The following is an 11,567-nucleotide window of genomic DNA, read 5'->3' on the forward strand; positions in this document are numbered from 1 at the left end:
TTTGGAATTTATGAACGCAGCCAAAGTTGAAGCCAAAAATCGTCAATTGTGACGTCACTATACTTAGTCTATGGCAGGTAAAATGAACTCTAAAAATGTTGATAAAATACTTTAACATGCTTTAACAATGAAAAATGGAACTTGACTACGCTGCTTACAGCAAACTTTGTCAATTATCATATTTCAAAAGTTAGTATTAATTTAAAAGCGTTTTCGCCTTCAAGATCTTATCTAAACATTATGTAAGTTGATTAAATTACTCTCGTGACAAGCTTCTTGTGAGAATGTAACATTCATAATTGTACAGATAAAAAAAAAGTACTGGTAGAACGAATTGCCTGGCTAACCATAGTCGTCACTAAAACGCGCGTAATTCAAAATTTGGGTAAAAATTTACCGCACAAATGTTTTAGTGACGGATATGATGGGACAGACTTTAAAATTAAGGAATTATCTAGTTCTAGGTTTTTGTTAATAACAGCTAGGTTAGATTAGGTTAGTAGGTAATGTTATATTTTTATTTTAACGTAAAAGTGCTCACTTTTTAAAGCTTTCCTGTGAAATTTTAAGGCTATCTACTATATACACGCAATGAATTCGTACAACTAGAAAACAATCGTGAAAACGATTCATATTCATCATCAACTTTTACCTAAATATACATCACAGATAGACTGGTATAAAAAATACTAATATCTATAGGTAGGTTTGGTATAGAACCCCAAGATCATTATTATGTTTATGTCTGACATATCACATAATACTCGCACTTATATACTATATACTTGCTAGTACGGGAATGCTTTATGTCAGACATAAGCACGATCTTGCTAGATATTCTGGTTAGCGCTGACTTTAACATTCGTTCCTTTTCAGTGACTTCAAAGAGTTACGGAGAGTGGTTGGTATGGAAGTTTAGGGATTAATATTACTAGCTTTCTTCAACATATATAACGTCAAAATAACATATTGTCTGTCAAAAGAATAAATTACAAAATTAACAATTACGTTATGCACTTTACAAGGAACTTTAAAAGAGGAAATTTGAAAATTACTGACGACTAATCTATTCAGAAATGAAAAAAAAATCCCCGCCAATTTCTTTGCAACACGATATTGCTGATCAGAAAGTAGGTAATTTAAAAGTATTGGACTAATTATAACAAATAATGGAGAAACGTAACAACATAAGCAAGTAGAAAACTAAAATACAAAGTAAGAGAAGAGAAAACAACAGTTCTAGTTTTGCCCCGAAGGGAATAAAGTCCGTTCGAAAAACTTACACATTACAATTATATTCTTACCATAAGCTCAGATTACTTCACTGACATTTACAATAAACAAATCTCTATTTATAATGACTAGATGCATCTTATGTTCAAACTAATCATCCACATCTGATATGGAGTAAGTACGGGGCATGTAAATAAAAATAAATAAATAGTTAGGTAAAACAAACGATTCATACAAAAATTTGTTTGCAATAAAATTTGAAATTCTGCTACGCGAAATCAAAGTTAGCAAAACTAAAACTAACTAGGGTCAGTAGGGTAAATATAAGACACGGGTAAAAATAATATAAAGTTTTTAACACTCACAAATTTATTCTATTTCAATCCTATTCCATTTAAAAAGAAGCCTTGTGCGTAGACGCCTTGAGTTCTTTTGAAAAAGACGTACAGTCAAGGAATTTAAATTCCGACCCATTTCGTACTTTGTCACAGTGACAATCAATATGAAAGCCGCTAGAGACCTCATACGGTTGTCACTGTGACAAAGTACGAAATGGGTCGGAATTTAAATTCCTTGACTGTACCTAGGGATAAAATAGAATAAGTTTTTGAGTTTAAAAACTTTATCTTATATCATCTAAACTATACCCATGTCTTATATTTACTCCACCGCACACTTTAAAAGCTTACTTCTTGTCATCGCTAGTTTTCGAGTCAGTTTTCTTATTTGCGTCCGCCTTATTCTCTGCACTTTTAGCGTCTTCTTTCTCTTCCTTTTTACTGCCGTCTACTTCTGTGTTCTCTTGAGACTTGGATTTATTGTCCCATTTGTTCTGAAATTCTTCGTTCAGCAACTTTTCAAATTCTGCTGCTGTCTTGTTCAGATTCTTTTTCATAGCGGCATCTGGGTAAGACTGGAAATCGTGAAGATATTTAACAACTTTCTAGTGTTTTAAAGGTTAATAAACCGAAATAATGATAACGAATTTTTGGGTTTCTTTTATTGCTGTTGTGCTATTGTAGCTACTTATACCTATAGGAATATTGAAACTGCTGAATTCGGAAATAGCACAAAATCTTCAATGAAGTATTTATAAAAATGGAATGTTTCTTTAATTTTTGTGCAAAATCTCTGTAATACATTTGAAGTTGAAACTATTATTAATTAAATTGATCTAAATAAGACTAAATATGTTTTCATATAGATAGTTAAGATATGTAAAATGAAAGTTACCTTTAGATAGAGACGAACGTTGTTGAAAATACGCCTGAAGTCTTGAACCACTTGCTCATGATCCGTGTAAGACGAATTCTTGAGCTTCGTGGAGATATCGTGCAGGCACATCGGATACTTCACTACTTCATAGAATCGAGGGGCCTGAAAATGTAATATAATTAAATAAACACATTTATTTAAAAAAAATTCTAGGTAACAATATTTTGAAATAAATAATTGAAAATAGTTGCGTCTAATTGCTGTGCAGTTTACTGTTCTAAAATCTGAAGCATTAATTATCGGAAGATAAGCGTCTGCCTGTCTTGAATTTGAGCAATTACGGCCGACAAAGTAGAACGTGGGTTCATAGATGGTACCTATTATACATATTGTTCCTAAAGGTACACTTTCATAAAAACTTACTACTTTTATGTCCATATCATGCTGGATGAAAGCGGCCTCGTTCAGTTGAGCCAGGTTTCCAAGCAAAGCCTCAAACTTTTTGACAGTAGCAGCGGGCAATGGCTTCTTCTTCTTGGGGTGGTACCACATTCCGGACGCAGCCACCTTGGTTTTAGGTGGTTTCTTTTGGTTCTCGCCTCTAACATAGTTTCCAGTCTGATCATAATTTAAGCGAGTTTCTTTAGACTCTTGTTTCTTCTCAGGAATAAAAACCTCGTCGGATTCGAGGGATTTTGGCTCCGAATCAAGGCACTTGCTAGAATCATTGCTCAGAACTGACTGGTCTTGGTTTGCTGAAGAATTCTCCCACAAACTGTGCGCGTCCTTCGAAATAAAGTTGTGAGGGCCCATCCTAGCGGCCCAGGTGTCATTATTTTCCATTGTAAATTTCACTTGTTTTAAATCATCGGAGAGATCATCGTTAGCGCTCAATCCTAAAGCATCGTACAACCTCGCAGTATCCGACTTGGAACCTTCATGGATGAAGTCTACAAGCTTGGGAGCCGATTGTTTAGCTGCTTCCCAGGCACGATCAGACGTCATCATAGTGAGAATTTCTAAAGGTTCGGCGTTTCTAATATCCAGACCAGACATCGCGGGTCTCGACATCAGCTTGTGCTCGTCTGTCGACATATCGTCGCCACGCCTCGGCATCAGGCACGGCCAAGCCTCGAGGTTGTACTTTGGCTGCGGTGCCAACGTCACAGGTGGAAAGGGTACCTTCATCTTTAAAGCCATCTCCTCCACTAAAGGGTTGTCAAACACTGCTTCTTGACTCGATCCTTGCATAAACGGTGACGTCGGATCCGCTGGCTTTATAGGCACTTTGTAACTTCCGGGTTTCATATACACTTTCGACATTTCGTGATACTCATCATTTTCAGGATCAATGAATTGCACGGGGCCAGAGATATTATTTGGAATCGTCACAACGTTCGACGGGACCTGAACGTTGTGCGAGTGATGAGTTATAAAATCGCTAGGTTCTTTTTGGACCATCTGACCCCACGCCGCAAAAAAATCAGCCTCTTCCTTTGTGTCGCCGCAGCTGTTGTTTTTCTGAACGTATCGACCTCGCATCTCGACAGAGGGCGCTATGTTTGGTATTAAAGTTTTCTCGACATGACTTAAAGGTATCATTTTCGCTTTCAGTTCCATGTCTCGACGTTGCATCTGATCGAACAACATGCCGCTCATGATTGGCTGACCAGGAGCTTTACCGAGCTCTGCATCCATTTTGTGCTTCATTTGGTTGTATAATTCTCTTTGCTCAGCATGGCACATGTTTTCTAAGGCTCGGAAGTCAGGCATGTTGGTAATAGTCCAAGACTGGCGAGGTTTTGCTTCCCGAAAGCTGCAAGGGTCGCACTTGTATGAGCCCTTTAGATATGCATCCATATCACCCTGCTCATTCAGAGGATAAAAGTTATGAGAGCTCGGGGGTGGCACTACAGGAAATTTCTTGAAGGCAACTCCAGCTCTGACCGGCCACGGACCTTCGGTGAAAGTCTGAGAGGGTGAATGATTTTGGTTCTGCACCCATGGCGGTTGGACCGCGTTGAACGGTTGAGGAGAGGCGTTGACGGGTCTTGAGGTACTAACGTGGGGTTTCACTGTTTGAAACTTACTCTGGTTCTGATGGCGCGGAGCCGCAGAATTCGTGGCGTAGTAATTGTGTGTAAAACTCTTTTGCTCCATAGTAAAACCGTGATCTAAACACTTGTAGGTCTTATAAATATGCGTCAACATCTCTTTGGTAACCGCCTGCCATTGTACGAAACATTCACGGATATTAGGGCTATAATATTTGTTTTCAATTCTAGAAAATGTATCGTGTTTCTCACTTAGAAGTTCTTTAACGCCTTTCCAGCCGTCTAGAATTCTGACGAAAGAGAATATAAAGTTTTTGATGACCCACGGTATGCCCTGTGAGTGTAAGTTGGCCACGGCACTATCCGGCTTCTGAACATTGGATCTAGTTTTTGCACAAATAGAATGTATATTTTTGAAGCAAGGTCTATTATGATGTGCAATGGCTATATTTTCAGCGTCAGTGCAAGCTTCAATAGCAAGTTGGACAATCTGATTTGGGATCTGATCGTGAATTACGATCTTGTCTAGAGCGGTAAGAAGGACGTCGGATGATCCGGAAGGTTTGTTTTTGTCCTCGTCTTGAAATGGTTTTTGATTATTTGCATCGGCTCTTGCGTTAGAGTCTGGCATGTTGCATAGTTCTGACACCATTCGTTCGCCTTCGACGAAAAAATCGAGGCTAGAGGTGGATTCAGATGTAAGGTTTCTATCTTTGGTCTTATGTCGGTCTGTCTCGGTGCTACTGTCCTTATACCTCTCATGGTACCGCGGATCGGCGCTGTAAACTTGTCTCTTATCTTGGCTCTTGACAATTTTCTTTTTAGCGCCTGTTCCTATGGGTTCTTGGTACGAGAGAGACCAAGTGCTGTGTGAGCGTCTATCTGTGTTAGAATTACGGTCCATCTTGTAGTTGGGCGTAGATGGATCGAAGACTAAGCCGACCAGTGGGGAGTTGGGAGGCGAGCTGAAAGTTGGAGCCGACGGATTGTTGTATCTGCAAAGATTGTGCGCATTAGAATAAGTTTAAAGAGCGCGCGGGAACTGTAGAAAGCAGCAAAGTGCGACGTGTATATTGGTTCGAAATTACTGTTGATTATCAATTACCAGCTTCACTAGGGTCACAAGGTGGCAGACCCTTCTAGTAAGCGTCCTTATACCGTAGAGGGCAGCACCTGCTTATTGGCGTGAACTGTCAATATCGAGTCTTAAGTTTTCGACTTAGGCTAAATGATACCAGACTCTAGAATGCGCACGTATTTTATTCAAGGGATACTATATTGTCTAATCTAATGGAACGAGCGAGCGAAGGGAAGCGAAGCGGGTACGTCCCGGCATTTTAATGTCTTTAAACTGAACTATCAGGGGATAGTTTGATGGGCAATAACTCAACTAAATATGTTCTAATTTAAATGAAATTAGGTAAACGTATTAACGAGGGCATTGTATTTTAGTCATTATATTATGAGCAGGCTTGATTAAGGGGTTATGGAGCTACAAGAGCCTACTTAGAAGGCCAAGGAACTATATATATCTTTTTTGTAAGAAAGTATGATCGAGTTTGGTATCAAATGAAGGTGCTCGTTTTACACGTTTACTTATAATATTGTTTTAAAATTTACCATTTAAAAATAATTAGCAAGAAAAACAAAATAAAATAAACATAATATACGTAGGTATTTGACAAGAATAATTTCAGCTTACCATATACTTCGTTTTTTTTAGCATTAGAAATTAGGTAAACAATCTTGATGTGTCTTTTAATTGAAAAACACATTTTAAAAATAAGTTACGGCAAATATGTAACAATTATGAATCTAATACGATCATTTATATTCTTCTGCTTTCATAAGTAATAGTTTTTGATTTTTAAAAAGCGTTTTTCAATTAAAAGACATGCCAAGATCGCTTACCTTCTTGCAAGTTCTTTCTAATGCTAAAAAAAACGAACTATAGACACAGTTTATTTTATAATCTCTATGTCTCAGTTAAGGGCTCCACAGACCTTGCAATAAATCGCACGCAGTTTTCGATCCATTGCCGACTATGTAGGTACATAGGTGCAACAAATTCAATCTAGATCTATCTTTTTGGCGAACCGCGAATTCTCAGTTCGAGGCGAACTACTAGTTATAATAGTATGAGGCAACCTCTGATTCTGGTACTGCTGCTCAGCCGCCGTAGCTTCATAGATGCCGGTCGCCACTCGGCAGTACGTCGCCATGTTCGAATCAGACATGTCTTTGTTGGAGCATCCTGAAAAATCAGAAATCAGAAACATTTTGACAAGGTTTCATTCGACAACCACGAAATTTCACAGATTACATAACTAATGTTTTCAGAGGTGAATAAATGTATTACATTATTATTTATATGAGCCTAGAGTGTCCCACTGCTGGGAAAAGGCCTCCCTCCTCCCTTTCCACGTATTCCGGTTTTGACCCGTCTCCCACCAGTTCCTATCAAAGGCGTCCAGGGTCATCTCGCCAACGCCGTCGAGGTTTGCCGCGACAACGGGTTTGATGTGGGACCCAATTGGTTGCTGTTTTTGCCCACAAGTCATCCGGCATACGGCAAACGTGTCCCGCCCAGTCCCACTTCAGCTTGGCGGCTGTTTCAGCTACGTCGAAAAAACGCCACGCTACGTGTATAAATTTAGTCCGATTTTTTCTTTTTTGAATTTTAAATTTATTTTGTATTTCATCGCCATTTTGTCGATGCTCAAACTGTCACACACACGTCAATGTCAATGGAGGAAGTTAGTTTTTAGCATGTTTGAACGAAATAATTGAGGCCTTTAACTAACAGGTCCCCAAATTATGAACCCAGAATCTGGGGCCTAGCTATTAAGTAGCCAAGTTCTGATATGCAAAGGGTTTAAGGTTAGGAGTTTTAGGACTAATGCTAATACAACAAACAAAACATTATTTTATGTCACACAAAAGGAACCCGACGAGTGAACCAACTTCTAGATTTATTCCATGGTAATATATTATATATATACTCCGCCTGGTACTCTCTTCCCGTCTTTTCGTGGTCACGTGACTGACACAAGCCTACGTCATCATGCGACAGCGCTATATGATAATATGCGATAGCGCTGTATATAGCGGCCATGTTATTGTGACGTAGGCTTGTGTCACTCTGGGAAGAGAAAACCATGTTTTATTATACTATGATTTATTCACAATCACATCTAGGTACATGTACGTTCATTCCGCGAGAGAATAATCGATCGCAAGTAGTCTTGGTGTGAGTATATTAAGACCTTATATCATTTGATACCTATTTACTAGTTGCTTTTCGGTGAAGGAAAATATAACAATAAGGCCTAGTTTCCCCTCTGGGTTGGAAGTCCAGATGGCAGTCGCTTTCGTAAAAACTAGTGCCTATCTACAGTATCTATAGTGTCTACGTCAATTCTTGGGATTAGTTTTCAAGCGGACACCAGGCTCCCATGAGCCGTGGCAAAATGCCGGTATAACGCGAGCAAGAAGTATATTAAGACCTCATAATGGTGACGAGACTTACCATAGCTGCCTTTCTGCATCACGGAGTGATGAAAGTCTTGGTGTCCGCGCTCACCCTCTCGGTGGTCAGTCTTGTTCGACCCACCATAATCTTGCATTGGGGATCACAGGTTACTGGAACATTAAAGATTCTTTAAAAAAACCGGCCTAGTGCGAGCCGGACTCGCGCAAGAAGGGTTCCGATAAATTACGCAAAAAACGGCATAAAAATCACGTTTATTCATTGAAGCATCCCGCATATATATAAAAAAATATTTAATAGCAAAATATTACATATTTTTATTTATTTATTTTATTTATTAGGAAAACTTACAGCTTGAGCAAAAAGTTAGGCAATAACATATATTATCAATAATTCATTATCTTAAATGATTTGCAGCATTCAAAATTTCCGAAATAATAGATTAACAAAAGTATACGTATACGAATGTATACCTACGTATTTATGATATAAGGTTACGTTGATAGGAAGGCGAATGTCGGCAACCTGCAGATCACCCGGATATTACTTCATGAAAATCATAAAATATTGGAAAACAGGACAATAATGTTTTGAGATATTTACCGGCAATAATGTTTTGAGATATTTACCGGTTGGTGTAGCCTAGAGTGAATAATCTAAAGGAAGTGCCTAGTTTATGTTTAAGTCTGCGGTTTACGATAGATAATTCAGCAATTGGATAACACCAACAGAACGCCATTTTACTTAATCATTACGTACCATATGGAAAAGACACTATTACATAAACCACAATCATTTAGACATTGGACAAAATCTAACATTTTTTGCCCAAAATAAACAAAATTTCCGTTTCCTTTTGCTAAAAAAATTAATGATTTAAGAGTTATTTTAGTTTCTAGTACCTATACTACCTAGTCTTTTCCTGAGACATGACATAAGACCAGTTGCTATGCAGAATCGAGTTGGTGTCCGCTGAAAAAATTGCATCTAATTTTCGGCGATTTTTCATATAAAATTTTACCTATAAATGTACAGATTCTACTGTGCTTTTTAGATATTGTAATAACATATAATTCCTTAAATATACTTAGATATGGAGGATGCTAAATAAAAGTATATTTTATCAGGTACTTACCGTATCAATAAGCTGTTGTCCTTTCACGGGATTTCTTCGCAAATCAGAACATATTTAAAAAATCCACTTATCATTTACCTACGCCTGTCAATCGGCAGTCATAAATTTTATTTTATTCTTACGTATTAACCAATGATTGATATGATCGGTGGCGGTGTCTGAGTTTCTTATTTCCTAGATATATATTTTATATTTTTTTGTGTAGATCGTTTCTAATCATGATCGTTTCAATATGAGATGAGCACTGAATGACTCGGCGACCATATGATTTAGTTTTCATTTGTTTCTTGACGGTTTGTCAATCGATTTTTTTGCTTTTTTGTAGCATTCGACCTCTATGTAGGAAGTAATCCATAAAAATGAAGACAAGAAACTCCTTCCGGTTTCTATTTCGAGTTGTTTCTGTATAAGTATGTCAAGCTATTTCCGTCAGTAGAAAAAAGCGGCAAATTGAAAAAATTTAGGCGCGAAGGGTAATCGTCCCATAGAAAATTTGAATTTCGCGCCTTTTCCTACTGAAAAAGTTGTTTAACCGGCTATACTCAATTTTTAACCCCCGACGCAAAAAGAGGGGAATTATATGTTTGACGCCACAATGTCTGTCTGTCTGTCTGTGGCATCGTAGCTCTCCAACGGATATCTCGATTTCGTTGCGGTTTTTTTTACGTGAAAGCGTAACTCGCTTGCGGTGGTTCTTAGCTACGATTCATAGAAATCGATCCAACAACTTGAAGAGTATCAGTCCTTTTACAAAATAATGTAAGGCATTTTTGGCATAAAATGTGGATTTGGTTGGCATATAGCGCAAGGCGTTTCAATAAAATAGTTATAGTTACTCGTAGTATATGTGTAAATATGTTACGTGTTTAATATATAGTGATATGTAGTTGTGTTTATTTGATATTTTTAATTGTTTAGTTTATTTTTCAATCTATTATATGTATATAATCTTAAATGTAGATTAGTTAAGAATATTTTTTTGTTTATTTTTTATTGTGAAACATTGTAATCTAATTTGTAAATATAATTGATGCTGGGTTATGTTATGTAATATAGTCATACTAGTTATGTAAGCCATGTTTAAAAGCGAAATAAACTGCACGAAATACTTTGATAGGAGCGCGATAGTTGCGCTATTTAATAGGATCCTAGCTAAATTGGTTGTTCAATACTTACGTTATAGAATTTCCAATTTAGCAAGAACCCTAATATGGCATAACAATCCCGTGTGGTGATTGAACATATACCTACTTATTTAAGCTCACTTGCACCATCCCAATAACCGGGGGTTAAGCGGTTAAACCATTAACCGTTTCAAATTGTTGTGGTAACCATGGTAGCTCCAGGTTTAACCGGTTAACCCCAGTTTAGTGGAATGGTGCAAATGGGCCTTAGTAAAGTAAAACAAGAATCGTACATAATGTCCTTTATTATTTGATTAAAAAAGCTTGTAAACAACAAATAATAAGAAAAACATATAGCAGAGTTTGGTCAAAAGCAAGAAATTTAGGGATATTTTTAATATTTACAGTACCCAATGGCTTTAAAAGCTCTGCAATATTTGTTTTCTAAGCGCCACTTGCACCATCCCACTATCCCGAGGTTAACCGGTTAAACCGTTAACCCAGTGTCAAATTGTACTGGTATCCATGGTAACTCCAGGTTTAACAGGTTAACCCAGGGTTAGTGAATGGTGCAAGTGGCCCTAAGGAACACATTTTTTTAACAGTCATCTGAGTCATCTGCTAACGTATAACGTGTAATAGAAATAAAATATTAAATTAAAGCCAAATATTGATACGTCTACCATCTCGTAAAGTATATTTAATATCCCATATCATAAATAAAGTTATTCGTGAATAAATGCATCAATGATAACTTATTTTATAGAGCGTCTGGCGATGTGGGCCCGGCAGTTTCCTGTTCAAATCATTTCCAAAAAAATGTGTAGGTACATATTACAGTGGAACCTGGATAATTGCAATCTCAAGGGACCGGCCATTTTTTGTCAATTAACCAGGTTTTTCATTTAAGCAGGTCGTGTCAATTAACGAGGTTCAAAAAAATCGTTGTGTCAATTATAGAGGTTTTCATTAATAGAGGTTGCGTTCTGCCAAATTTCTTTTATAGAGGTGCAAATAACCATTGAAAGTAGATTTACACGCTTACGTTCTGGGTTTCTAGTCTATAAAAAAGCTATATATAGCTTCTGTCAATACTTGCACTTTTACACTACATTAATTACTACTTTATTATTTTATTTTCATTTGGGTTTAAAAATTCCATGGAATTGTAGAAGAAAGTTTTATTAGAATGTAAAAAGCATACTTTGTTTTTGATTTTAACAAAACTATTTCACCTACTATAGGCTGTGATAGATACCCAATAAATAAATTGAATTCTGGATGAAGATATAAATAAAATGATCGTTGCTATTAAA

The 11,567-nt window shown here is 37.1% G+C and overlaps 1 protein-coding gene across 1 annotated transcript; it reads right to left on the reverse strand.

The window, feature by feature from the left end:
• Window positions 1-1,819: 1,819 nt before the first annotated feature.
• On the reverse strand, window positions 1,820-9,529 carry LOC134672627 (uncharacterized). Its single transcript, XM_063530578.1, has 6 exons — window positions 9,128-9,529; window positions 8,032-8,144; window positions 6,651-6,756; window positions 2,872-5,497; window positions 2,467-2,610; window positions 1,820-2,146 (listed from the first exon to the last, which is right to left on the reverse strand). The coding sequence occupies exons 2-6, from the start codon at window positions 8,126-8,128 to the stop codon at window positions 1,919-1,921; spliced, it is 3,201 nt and encodes a 1,066-aa protein (XP_063386648.1). The 5' UTR covers window positions 8,129-8,144; window positions 9,128-9,529; the 3' UTR covers window positions 1,820-1,918.
• Between the last annotated feature and the right edge of the window lie 2,038 nt (window positions 9,530-11,567).

Source organism: Cydia fagiglandana, chromosome 17, assembly GCF_963556715.1.
Source record: "Cydia fagiglandana chromosome 17, ilCydFagi1.1, whole genome shotgun sequence".
Lineage (NCBI taxonomy): Eukaryota > Metazoa > Arthropoda > Insecta > Lepidoptera > Tortricidae > Cydia > Cydia fagiglandana.

What these genes read in the sequence shown, in the direction of transcription:
- LOC134672627 (XM_063530578.1), bottom strand. Translation starts at nt 8,128, where the DNA reads ATGCAAGATTATGGTGGGTCGAACAAGACTGACCACCGAGAGGGTGAG. An exon ending in GATGCAGAAAGGCAGCTATG is followed by an intron (nt 6,757 to 8,031) that starts GTAAGTCTCGTC and finishes CTGATTTTTCAG; the next exon opens with GATGCTCCAACAAAGACATG. An exon ending in ATGATATGGACATAAAAGTA is followed by an intron (nt 2,611 to 2,871) that starts GTAAGTTTTTAT and finishes TTACATTTTCAG; the next exon opens with GCCCCTCGATTCTATGAAGT.